Source organism: Plutella xylostella, chromosome 6, assembly GCF_932276165.1.
Source record: "Plutella xylostella chromosome 6, ilPluXylo3.1, whole genome shotgun sequence".
NCBI lineage: Eukaryota > Metazoa > Arthropoda > Insecta > Lepidoptera > Plutellidae > Plutella > Plutella xylostella.
Genome location: NC_063986.1, coordinates 11,168,872 through 11,182,549, shown reverse-complemented (window position 1 = coordinate 11,182,549; position 13,678 = coordinate 11,168,872). Strand labels below are relative to the sequence as shown.

General features: G+C 44.0%; 1 protein-coding gene across 1 annotated transcript; it reads right to left on the bottom strand.

The window, feature by feature from the left end:
- Positions 1 to 392: 392 nt before the first annotated feature.
- Positions 393 to 12,797, bottom strand: LOC119694104. Its single transcript, XM_048621866.1, has 23 exons — positions 12,669 to 12,797; positions 12,435 to 12,567; positions 11,315 to 12,190; positions 11,112 to 11,233; positions 10,741 to 11,035; positions 10,546 to 10,661; positions 10,129 to 10,471; positions 9,829 to 10,038; positions 9,425 to 9,758; positions 9,273 to 9,349; positions 9,087 to 9,191; positions 8,840 to 8,893; positions 8,634 to 8,751; positions 8,476 to 8,553; positions 7,966 to 8,272; positions 7,744 to 7,835; positions 7,549 to 7,656; positions 7,340 to 7,458; positions 7,013 to 7,269; positions 6,705 to 6,885; positions 6,366 to 6,524; positions 1,366 to 1,538; positions 393 to 732 (listed from the first exon to the last, which is right to left on the bottom strand). Exons 3-23 carry the CDS (start codon positions 11,966 to 11,968, stop codon positions 477 to 479), a joined length of 4,158 nt encoding a protein of 1,385 aa, XP_048477823.1. The 5' UTR covers positions 11,969 to 12,190; positions 12,435 to 12,567; positions 12,669 to 12,797; the 3' UTR covers positions 393 to 476.
- Positions 12,798 to 13,678: the final 881 nt, after the last annotated feature.

The following is a 13,678-nucleotide window of genomic DNA, read 5'->3' as shown; positions in this document are numbered from 1 at the left end:
TAATTAGCTTTTGTTTGTGATGTGTGTGACCCTTATAAATTATCTAATTGGGTAAGTAAGGTATATTCGATAGCTTAGCCACTGCTCCAATATAGGTAGGGCAAAGGAAAAATTACAGTAACTAGTTACTTTTCGTACATATTAAATTACCTACATTATACATAGATAGCTATCTAGGTGCATTTTTGAATCCACGCATAGTTTATAAACCCATGCGGAGCATCTAATAGTTACGGTGTAAAATGATAATTAAAGCCATAAAATTTGCATCGTTATCTACAAATGCATCGGCTAATGTGAATTTCGAGGTTGAGATCTTGCGTTTCGACACCAATCAAATGTGTAGGTAGTTTTCCATATTTTTTTATCTAGGTACATGTAAAATTGTCAAGTTAATTATAAATAGGTATTTATTGCCCTTCCATAACATACACATACCTTCACACTTCAGCAAATACTTCACTATCACATCCCCTTTACAACCCCTGCTTAGCCCGATGCGGCAATAAGCTAGGGTCATCAGTGTAGTCATGGGGCGGCCTATGAGCGGCGGCGTCCCTGGTCACTTCAGCCTTCAGCTCCGCAGTATCCTGGCACCAGGCGCCGGCGTCGCTGGCAACCCTGGCCCGGAGCACTCCGGCAGCTGGACCGCTGGCGGTGTCCGGGGCAGTGAATAGGACGTAAATGTTGGTGGTTGTACCGGCTTCCACGTCCAGCCTTTGAGGATGCACGCTGTGAACAAGGTTAAGAAGTCAAAACACTATTTAGGTAGTAAGACTATGATTAGAAAGTTATGTAACATAAGCAAAGAGCGGCCAATCTAAATCTACTTACACCGTAGTGTTCGGCAACTAAGTTTTATTTAGGTAGATAGTCTGCGAGACAGCGAATAAATTTTAGGACATACCATCTCATCTCAGTGACAAAATAACTTTCTATGCAAATTGCGACAGTAAACTTGAAATAACCCACTGATGATTGATTATTTCACTAATGAAAAAGACAATAGAATTAGAAATGAGGGGTTTTCACGTCTTTTAAAAATAAAAAATGCTTCGAATCGGCTCGATATATGGCATATGGTTTTCACGCTAAGATAACAATAGGTAAATGTGTTAATGAAACATAAATTAAGTAAGTACTTAACTATATACTGGCAAATAAATGTAGAAAACGGAAATGAAAATATAATAAGTACAGTCCTATAGTTACTTATATAAAAGTCATGAGAATAAAGAGTGCGATTTTACAAAGACACAAAATTTTTACACGTAATTTTTTTTTACTCAAATACCTAGTGAAAAAAAATTAAGTTTACACGACATCGACAGTCTGAAAAAAACTTCCCTCAGTAGCCGAACCAACCTGAACCCCGGATCGCCCTCCCAGCGCATCACAACCGCGACGGCGTCCCGGGCGGTGTGACGCAGCGTCAGGTACGTCTTGCGAGACTCCCCGGCCAGAACCGTGCCCAGGTCAAGGGACTGAGGCCGCAGACTCAGCACCGGGTAGTGAAGCTCTAGAGATAGAGGGACTACCTGAAATGTTACAAAATTGAAAAGTTACTGTTCTGACGACTAGATAGAGATAGCGCAGTTGTTAGTAACGCTAACTTTACTGTTGTGCCGAGGATCCCGCGTTTGATTCTAAGGCCGGGGTCTCCTATTTCTCGTCGTAGGTCGCGTCAAGTGTCACTCCGTAGGCCGCGTCACAATGCTCATTATGTCTACGCGCCAACGTCGGCGTGTGAGGGAGACCGCATCAGTACATTTCTATAGTGAGCATCGTGACGCGGCCTACGGCGTGACGCTGGTCGCGACCCACGGCGTAAATAGGAGACCGAGGCCTAAATAGGCAGACGTTTAAAAACGACGGTCCTTGATCTTGGATGTGCCCGAAAAATTGTATGATCGTTCATCGAAGGTATGCTCGCTCCCGATTACCTGCATTGGGGTAATTCCCTATTTCATAGTTAATTATTACTGTAACAAGACTGCTAACCGTTTTCCCGCGAAAACAAATCGCGCGCCGAAAACGGTTAGCGTCCCACGCCGCCGCGCCGTTTTCCTGCGCAGCTCTACTGCGCAGACCGCGTCCCGCGTCCTCCCCTTCACCCGCGCGCACCCCGCGCTCGCGCCACCGGCCAGCGAAGCCCGCGCAGTCAGTCGCGGCTAACTCGTTCCCGGCTACACCACGCTCGTTTGCGCCTTAAACGGATATTAGTATATAAGCAAAAGACTACCTCACTTGCATAATTCGTGTCTGTAGAACCTTAAATACAGTGAACTTGTAACCCTGAGTTTGTGTTTCCTATCTAACAGAACATAACAAGCAACATCGGGTCGCGAACAACAGTGTCCCGGGTTGTGAAAAACATAACATAACAAGCAACATCGGGTCGCGAACAACAGTGTCCCGGGTTGTGAAAAACATAACATAACAAGCAACATCGGGTCGCGAACAACAGTGCCCCGGGTTGTGAAGGGTCGTCGAGTGGTGGAGAACAGAACATAATAACAAGGGTCGTCGGGTGGTGGAGAACAGAACATAACAAGGGTGCGTCGGGTGGTGGAGAACAGAACATAATAACAAGGGTCGTCGGGTGGTGGAGAACAGAACATAACAAGGGTCGTCGGGTGGTGGAGAACAGAACATAATAACAAGGGTCATCGGGTGGTGGAGAACAGAACATAACAAGGGTCGTCGGGTGGTGGAGAACAGAACATAATAACAAGGGTCGTCGGGTGGTGGAGAACAGAACATAACAAGGGTCGTCGGGTGGTGGAGAACATAACATAATAACAAGTGTCGTCGGGTGGTGGAGAACAGAACATAACAAGGGTCGTCGGGTGGTGGAGAACAGAACATAATAACAAGGGTCGTCGGGTGGTGGAGAACAGAACATAACAAGGGTCGTCGGGTGGTGGAGAACAGAACATAATAACAAGGGTCGTCGGGTGGTGGAGAACAGAACATAACAAGGGTCGTCGGGTGGTGGAGAACATAACATAATAACAAGGGTCGTCGGGTGGTGGAGAACAGAACATAATAACAAGGGTCGTCGGGTGGTGAAGAACATAACATAACAAGGGTCGTTGGGTGGTGAAGAACAGAATATAACAAGGGTGCGTCGGGTGGTGAAGAACAGAGATGTTCGCGGAGATAGAGAAGACATTTGAAGATTCAAATAATGCTATTAACAAGAAGCTTTGGAATTGTGTCCATCAAGAACAAACAACGCCGCAGATAGATATTCCTGTGTTCGACGGAAATTACTCGCAGTGGTCCGAGGTCGCCTGGATTACCTGGAACATGAGTTCATGTCATTGGAGTCCAGTAACAAACAAGCAACAAGAATCGTTCCCGTTAATGAAACAAACATTTACTAAAAGAGCACAGCTTTAAAATAAACGAGTACCTAAGGAAGATATATACATCAATAAGGACACTTAGATACATTCCAGTAATAGCCGAACCTAATTGGCGAGAACTGCAATTACAACAACAGAATATCTTACCATCAACATAATCAAGGACACCTACATTCAGCTGACGAATGAAGAAATGCGCCAATGCATCACTATGGGACAGAATCGCTATTTATGCAAAATTAACAAACCCATTCATAACATGCACCAGCACAATGACCCATGCGAAATTGCAGTCCTAGCAAAAAACAATTTGCCTAAGTGCACATTCCGGACATCGACCTGTAGTAATGAGTGGATCGAGTTAAAAAGTAAAAACAGCTGGATTTACGTGTGCTGCGGAACTTGTCGAATAACAATAATATGTCAGAAACATATGACGTCACGGGTTATTAACACGACAGGAATTATCGGCCTACAACAAGGATGCACGATAAAAAGAGACGAAGCCACAATTTATACAGAAAACTCATACCGGAGCAGTATAAATATAAATAATAAAATAGCGCTTCCAACACTGAGCGATATCAACAACATGACTATCGTCTTACCCGTACAAGATACAGACAATACGACTGAAAGTCACTACAATGCATTGATGCAGCTGAAACAGCAGATATGGGAGTTGAAGAATAAAAGCGAATTCCCAGCTCAGATAACAGACCATGACATACATCAGTATGCCGCAACGTACTCAACGCTAGGCCTTGTTTTAATGTTGTTTATAATTACAGGAACACTGAAGTGCATTAAGGAGCGTTGCGGCAGTAGACAAGGACAACAACAATATCCTGTGGGCATGGAGACTATGACGCCCACGCAGCGACCGCCTCTTGTGGCGCAGCCGGCACACGCACCGCCGCCGCCGCCGCCACCGCAGCCGCTGCCTCAAGCAACGACTGACAGGACCCTCCAGTCAGGGTCCCAAACAGTGGCGGCTGGTGCCTCAGATACCCGGTGGTGCACTTTATGGGTTTAGTAAATTTTGGAAGAAAAATAGATTACCTATTACAATTAGAAGTAAAAAATATATAAGTATATTTTACCTTATTTATATTTTAAATGCATTCTGCGTTCCTTTTTTGTCGCGAAATTGCTTCTCCGCCGAAACGAAAACAACACACGGAAAGCAAAATAAAGCATTTAGTCTCTCACATTCACATAACCATTTCTTTTTATTGTAGGTACATTTCACTTTTGAAAATTCAGATATAAGTTTTATTTTTTGTTTTGCACTCCTATTTTAAGATGAGAAAAGGCCGAGGCGGCCCAGCAGATTTAATGTCCAGTCTATTTTGAAATGTCCTATTGCTTTTTATGAAGTCCATATTGTATTTTGCACTCATTTTCACTCACACACACATATACACACTCACGAAATATTTACTACTTTCTTAGTTAATAAGTAATTAGAGTAACAAATTAATTACGTATGTGCGCGCGAAAGGTGAAACTGCGACAATGACATGACATGACAAGTGCATCGTTCGTAGGTCATGCCACCGGTCAAGGCCGCCGCCCGCGCCTCCCGTGGCGTCATTCGTATGATTTCGGCAATTTCCGGTCGCGTGCGGCGCACGAATTTATCCTAGAACTGCATACAGTTTGTACTGAGCATCTTCCGTCTCACGCGCCGGGCGATTTCCATCCTGTTTCATACTATGTGTAGGAGCTCGCTCCGTGCGACAATCCGAGCGCACGAGGCAGTTTTTGTTCAAGCAAAAATAAGATCTAAGTCTTTCGAAGTAGAAATCAAAATAGGCCAGCTCGTTTTAATTTAAATCGTAACGTTCGGATGATTTATGTAATTTCTGTTTAGGGTAGGTATTACGGTTGTTATATTGGTATTTTTGTGAAGTTTTCTTTAGACGTACCTAGTACCTACCTAGTCTAGTATGGTATAGGAAGAAGGAAGGTACATAGGTATTTAGAAGGTTTTTAAATGGTAGTGCGTTGCACGGGCGCACTTAAGGTGCAGCCGCCACTGGTCCCAAATAGAGAAAACTAAGAAAATCCTATTCAATGTATAATTGTAATTTAATGTTGATGTACTTATATTTAGACACACTAGTTAATTTATCTTTGTGATACTTTCTTAGTTCTTCGCAGCATGTACGGTTTATCACGTACAATCGTACACTAGATTAGTTAGTAATAACATTAGATAGTAATAATGATGCTGATGCACGTAATGCACATATTTAAATACCGTAATAAGATAGAAATAAAGCAGTGATTGTATAGACTTGTAACAGGCGTCTTTCACTCAATCTCCATCACGACCCGACCTAAATACTGTAGGGGGAACCTCTGTCTCCCCTACACCCACGATAGGACTCTTCTCATAGTGGCGCCCAACGTGGGGCAGAACCCCTGCGCAGACCACCCCACCGTCCGACCATCAGTGTTCTCGAGGACGACGAACAGTTTAGGGGGAGGACCAGGGCTGTCACCATGCTACTCCGAACGCGAGGGCGCTTAGTTCGGACTAGAGGGGGAGGATGTAACAAGACTGCTAACCGTTTTCCCGCGAAAACAAATCGCGCGCCGAAAACGGTTAGCATCCCACGCCGCCGCGCCGTTTTCCTGCGCAGCTCTACTGCGCAGACCGCGTCCCGCGTCCTCCCCTTCACCCGCGCGCACCCCGCGCTCGCGCCACCGGCCAGCGAAGCCCGCGCAGTCAGTCGCGGCTAACTCGTTCCCGGCTACACCACGCTCGTTTGCGCCTTAAACGGATATTAGTATATAAGCAAAAGACTACCTCACTTGCATAATTCGTGTCTGTAGAACCTTAAATACAGTGAACTTGTAACCCTGAGTTTGTGTTTCCTATCTACCATACCACTCCCACGATAGGACTCTTCTCATATTACCTATTATGATTAATTATGTAAGTAGTGTTTATAGTGTCTATAATCATTACTCCTAGACTCTCACCTGAAACACACCATGATTGCCGTGCAGCACCAGCTCACCACTAACCCACTTCTTGTCCGGGTAGCAGGCTACGGGCGGGGTCTGAGCAGCGCAGTCGCACAGCCCGGGGCAAGGCGATGGCCAGGATTCTGATGTGTCCACCTCTATTTGAACTTTGACCTGGAGATACGGAGTGGGGAGTTGAGCTCTTGGGTATGGGAGTAGCGTAAGTAGGTAACAGAACCACGCAAAGGAGGACGTATATGTTTTTGAGGAGCTAAATATTGTTATAATGCACTGAACGGTGGTTTGGTTAAGCACACAATGAAAGTAGGTACTAATAATAGTAATGTACTGTACCTCGATAGCAGTTCTCGGTGCTATTGTCACCATCAACTCATCCACAGCCTCCGTATTACAGGAGCATTCACGGTCACTGGTGATGCTGCGACCAAGCGTCAGAAGCCAAGAGCCAGACGTGTGCAGTGAAAGTCGCAGCTCACCAGTGCCAGTATTCTGAATCCGAATGCTTTTACGTAACCTGAAAACAAGGTAGGTATACTACTACAGAAGAAACTTCTATTAGAAACACAATACGTTCTTTAAAAAAACTAGGGTAGATCTATCGTTGTGAATGTAGGAAATAGAAGCCCGAAATGTATTGTTACCTCATGACATCGTTCGAAGGCAAATTCAAGGCCGAAAATCGTAGTTCCACACTATCTGGATCTATCTGTAGCTTCGGCTGCCTCGGTGTGACTTTCAAATACACCATCAGCAGGCCTTCCCAACCCTCCACGTCGTAGCCCACAGCTATTGCTCGCAGAAGCAGGGTGTGGGGTGGAGTCACCATGTCATTCTCTTTCAGTGTAACAGCCCAAGATTCTGTAGAATCTATGGGAACGTTCGTCTTGTCTGGTGTTACCTGGAAAAGTTGGCAGTCTCAAGTAGCAGGTCTTTTAATCGTATGTTATTTTGCAGACCCATAGTCCTACCTCAAAGTAAGTGTCGTCCTGTACTCCAACATCAGGTCCTAGATAAAGCCTAACTCCGGTAGAATACAATGAGCTATGTGAGGAGCACTGACTTGGTATAGGCGTCACTTCACCGCTTGCTGCAACAGAGACAGGACAGAGACAGAGGAAAGTGTTATCAAAATTGAGATAAAAAATATAATTTGACTATAATGTCCTACAAAACTTGCCTTCGTATCCTTGATATTGAACTTTCATGCAGGGACATCTCTCAACCGTAACAGGAATGTCAAATAATTGATAGAAAAGGCGGAATGGTAGCTGACTCTGAACATACTCTGAAAATTTGTTTATAAAAAAGCATGATACTTAATTTTAACAAAATCCATCCATAAATAATATACGCGTAATTTATACGTACGTACCGTAGTCTCGTATGATATAAGTTTCTACTTTCAGTTGGGCGCCGTAGATATTGCGGGCTCGTAATGTGCGGACTAGTTGAGTTTCTGACATCCTGTGGGAACATAATTGAATTAATGGAGGGCAGCTACCTAGTTACTATGGAATTTAGTAACTGAATGAAGTTTTAACTGTAATTTAATTAGAGTTAAACTACATCATCATCAAGATAAATGATTATTCACCAAAGCGTATGTTCTTCCTCGAAGGCAGCCAAGAGTTTCAGCGGTGGCCCATTAGCTTGAACCCAAACATGGAACGGTAGAACGATCTTGGAAGTCTTCAGAGTCAGTAGAGCCTTTCTAGCCCCAGCTCTCTTGCAACACACATGTACTCGTATGCCAACGCTAGATCTACCGGCCAAAACCCCTTGGGAAGGCGTTGCCCAAACACGTAGAGCTGCTACTCCATCCATTTCCAGCAAGTATGGTTTGATACTCCACGAGACGCATAGCACACTCGTATTGTGGAGGCGTATAATTTGTTGCATCTCTGGAATAATTTACTATGGCATAAGAATGAGTAGTTTACAGAAGTAAGTACCTTTATTTCAATGATACACATGCTGGAATCAAAATACATCACAAGTGGACTACCAGATGAAGGAACGGTATGCATACTGTATAGTATAAAAGATTTTTGTATGTATGTATTCGGTTATGTTTTTACCATAGAAGTAAATAAATGGGTTTTACCTTTGTGCAGAGGCACCATTCGAAATTCGATTACGGGTGGACATTCGCAATAAGGTTCGCAGCTGCATTTATCTGGCTCTGCAGGCATAGGAATAAGTACTTAATTTAATATCTTCGCCCCAGCTATTATACTCGTATTTAAAAAGAAACCCAAATACCTGAGAGTCCCATCAAATCTGGATATCGTTTAGCGAAAATTGCTTCGAGAGTTAATATGTTATCTTCACTTTGCACCATTTGCGGTGGTTTTGACTTTTTTGGGTTGGGCACTGAAACCTATAAAAAGTACAACTTGGTTGGTACTAGGTATCAATGTTGTTAAAGTAAGAATTAAGATAAAGATAATGTTTATATAAAGTAATACCTCTGATCGATAGATCACTCTTGCATTTGGCAGTTCTAGGCTTATTGACTGACCCTATGTTGTATAAAAAAATATTCGGTTAGTAGGTACTTATATTATTATATTTTACGTTTGAATTGGATGGATGGCATATATTTAGCTGTAATTTTATAAGTTTGTTATCGCGTATATCTATGTAACAATAAATAATAGAATAAAAAAAATGATCCTAAATAATTATACCTATTTTACTTAAAAATAAATTTACATCAACGGCGGCGTCCACCAGTAGGTACACAGGTTCCCCGTGTTCAACTAAGCCACACAGTGAAAACAATCGTCGAAGAGATACACGAGAGCCGAGCAACTCCACCTGTCCATAAAACATGTCTTTTAAAATGATATTCCATTATCAAGATCATCTGCTAAGACAGGTCTTTTTTTTAATAAGTACCTCAATTTCTGCCTGTCCGTAGCCTGTAATATCTACTTCATTAGGCTTAAAAGTAACTTTAACTGGATTGTCTTTGTCTGCAACAACATGATTATTAGGATGATAAATACCCTCGTAGCTTTGCTAAAATACAGATAGAAAAACTTACATACCAGGATCAGATTCCCAATGGAGTCTGGTCGGTATTGGTGTTAAGTTGATGACTTTCAGCCGACAGTAAACAATGCGGCCTTGAACCAGTGGCTCAGTGGGTCTTACAAGGCCTGCACTGACATCCCCGTCTAATATCAATGGTTCAGGAAGGCAGCAGTGACACACATCACCGGCTGAGCACTTCGTTATGAGAGCCTTTTGAAGTGGTGCTGCTTCTACGTGCAAAGACAGCTGTGGCGCTACGATCCTAGCGCCTATCAAAGCTGCAAGTCCGTTTATAGGAGCCTCTTGGAGTGGATATGCTGAGTCGGCGATGCATCGTTGTAGTGACACCTGAACAACAAAACTATTAAGTCATTGTTAAAGATTACTTTTTCGTATATCGCTTAAAATATCTACTTACAAGCCACAGATCAGCTCCAGCAGTTGTTCCAGCGGGAGTGTGGAACTTGAGTTGTTTAGAAGAACCTATCGGCATCCTTCCAGCAGTGGGCAGCAGCATTGTACAGCGGCAGCTGCGCTGGTGGCAGACTGAGCATCGAACCTCTGGACACTCTATACTGTCATCCTCTTTGGACTCAGTCCAGTGAATATATTGTGCCCGGAAATAGATCTGGAATCGATTCAGACATTTGGCTGACGCTGCGACGTAATGAGGAACTTAATTTTTGAGTACTTACCTAACTATCTAAGATGTTCTTACCTGCTCAAAAGTGTCATTGTAGGCTTTAAGTGATGCGGTGACATCACTTCCTGGTGGTAAAACCCCGATCCAGGTGGTAGTAGGGTTTAGGCGAGGGTGGCGCTGTTCACTGCGCCGCTCTATATGCATACTGGCAAAGTATTCTCCGTCAGTTGTTGCACACGTAACCACGTCAGAGTTTGTACCTTCATGAGGTGGTAGTGGAACTGTTATAGTTTGTGAAGAGGGTTCCAGCGGTGATAGAAGTACAGGCACTACAGTGCCATCTGGTCTTTTCCATTCCGCCTTCTCAGCTTTGGTTCCGAAAAGTGTTGCTCGCACATTTATTTCCACTGATTTAACCCTGCATTTTGTCCAAGTCAGTATAATTTAAAATGTGATTTTAACAGTAAGAAATAATTACTTAAAGATCATTACCGTCGAGAATGTATCAGCGGTAGGTAGATGGGCTCAACAAAGATGCGCGGTGGTTGCACCTCCCACCACACCTCCACCTCCTCCACTAATACGCAGCATAGTTTTCTGGTCCATATCTAGTGAGAAAAGGTTAATTTCAGGAACAATGTATGCTGTAGAAATATTCAGTAGAGCGCGTACACACTACACACTAACCTTCATTCCAGGAATCTCTTCAGCCTCAACAGTATCTTCACCAACAATGGTATGCTCGAGATCCAGTGGAATGCTTTCCCTCGGTATATTCTGTAGGAGTAACTGGACCACAGCTCTGTGTTCTCCTGGGGCAGTCCCGCCATTAGTCATCAACTGCAATATGACATAACTTCGAGGCTCCAGTGTACCTTCTAAAGGTCGAACACTAAGTGCCAGGGTGTCACACTCATCCGTCTCTCGGTTCTCTGGACCGTCCCATTGGCGAACACGTAGAAAATATGAGTATTTAAGCACACTGCAAAATACATGAATGAAAGTGATAAGCGAAGTATGAAATATAATGAAATAACTTACTACTAATAATTACATGCCTGCAATTCTTCACTGCTAAGTTTCCCTTGAAGTTACGTCCCGGTGCCAGAGTACCCAGGTGTACATAGCCCTGACAGGATGGGTCGTCTTCACTAAGAATGTCATAGTCTTTCTCCCTGCACTTAAAAGGATAAACATTTGAATAGGTATTTTAAATATTTGCCAATCATCATGATTAACCAACAATAAGTCAATATCTAACCTTGATGAAAACGTGGTTAGGGCTATACATCAGCGAGTCAGCTATGACGTAAAGAGGGCGCATGACGGCGTTAGAGCTGAGCACAATTAGCGAAGCCACTTGCAGGCCGGAGCTAGAGGCGCGGCACCACACGCGGCCCTGAGTCCTGCCCCCGCCCGCATACCGCGCTGGCCACAGCCGCATCGCACCCGCTGCCACCACATCTCCCTCATACACGCACCAACTAATCCAAGCCTCCTCTGACATGATGTAGAATCTTGCGTGGCGAGCGCTGCAGTGGAACTCAAGCGGCATCGAATGCACGTCACCCAGCAGACGAGCGCCAAGATCCAGAACATCACTGCAAGTCGCTTCAAGCTGCACCTTACACTGACACCCCGATAGCACATGTAGCTGTGGAGATTCAGTGACGCATGATATCGGAACGAGCAGTGGCAAAGCGTCCTTCACCAGGAGAGTTAGCACGTCGTTAAAGGGTCGTACGTCGACTGGCGTGAAGTGGATAGTCAGCTCCAGGGCTGCTCCTGCGGTCAAGCGCAGCCCCCGAGCGCTGAGCTCGACATTTAGCTCAGAACGTGCTGGGGGCCGCACTGCCAGCCTCACCTCCCCCCTACCACGGTTCACCAGTCGCACAGAACGCTGCAGAAACATCATACAAAGTTAAATAGGGCTTATGACATAAGTTTACTTAGATGACGTCAACAGATAACAATCACAGAACTTACGCTATACCGATTACCAGGCTGGCAATTGATGAATTCAATGTGAGGGGGCAAGCAAATGATCGGACCGGGGATAGTGCCTGTGGCTTCTTTGTGAGAAGAAACTAAGCTCGGGTGCACTCCCCACCCACAGATCTGGCGTCTAGGGCCGATGCTGTAAAGATATAGGTTTATCTATGTGTTGGATATGTTTATTTATTTATTAAGAAATGGTACACCAACAATAAATTTATAATTTCATTATAAAATTATTAATTAAATGTACCTACTTATAGTTCTGTGTAAATTTATCAATTATAGGCACACACAACATTCATAATTTTAAATCAGTTTAGGTCCCGTGTACGAGTAATCATTAAATATAGGAACAATAATAGGTGCGGAGGAGAATAATCTACCTCAGAGACTGTACGCTGTCTTCGTTCATCACATGGCTAGGCTGAACAGAGGGAGCAAACTCTTGGGTTGATTCTTCTGTCTTTATTTCTCCCTCATTGTCGTGGGTTTGTGCCGCTTTCAGCCAAAGGGCGCCTGGCAGTAAAATTTACAATATCAAACCTTAGATGAAATCCTGGAAAGTATTATAGAAGCACTTGCCCAAAAGGATTCCCCTGGATTCCTAAACAGTTGACCTTTAGCAGTGTCACCACCAGGCAGCACATCCCCTGCGTGTATGAGGTGGCAGGCGCAGCGGCCGAGCCCGCAGCGGCAACGGGCCGGCAGTGGGGAGCCGGCGACGTCACGCGCGCGGGCGTGGCGCAGGCACTCGCCTGCTGCTAGGTACATCTGAGAGAAATGAGCAATGAGGCTTTATCGTTGTTATTTATGAGTGACTTCTTCAGTAGTTACTAGGAAAACATTTATACTAAAGGCAGCTAGCAGGTCTAGCAACAACGGCAGTACCTATAGCTAACAATAATTTATATTTATTAGTATCCCACGGTTTGCGCTAGGAAGCTGGTGCCCGCTTTGGATTACGATCGTGCCATGAGGTACTCACCGATGCTGATGGTTCCTTGCCATGTGAGGGGTGAGGGCCGGGCGCTGCGAGGGCCGCGGGGGCTGCGGGGGCTGCGGGGGGCAGCGGCAGCGCGCGACGCAGCAATGCACGCACATCTCCGCATACATTACTGGTTAGGAAGGGATGATGTTGAAGTGATGATACTTATTGGTCAAGTGTGAAATTATCAGTTATGTTAGGTAATTAATCGTAGTTTTTTTTTACACCACTATTTAAAATGACCTTGACCTACATATCACATATGAAAGCAATAAAATATAATTATTACTTACTTTATAATTGGGAAGGGACCTCATACAGCCTACATACATTTATTATTGTAGCCTTATGTTATGGCACGTTTCATTGGTTGCATTGAAAACTTTATATAGGTAGTAAGTAATTAAGCATGCATTCTACAATCTTATTATTATAGTTGTTATGTATCTTTTTGGAGGTCTGCACCTTTATATTTAGTTTTATAATTTATATGGACCATTATCTCGGATATGGTTATATTTTTGGGATGTACGAAAGGAGCCATACCCGAATGACATATCAACTTTACTGTAATTATTTTATAAATACCTATAGAATATATTATAATTTGAGCAGAAAGCGAATGACCTGCCCCACCGTGTT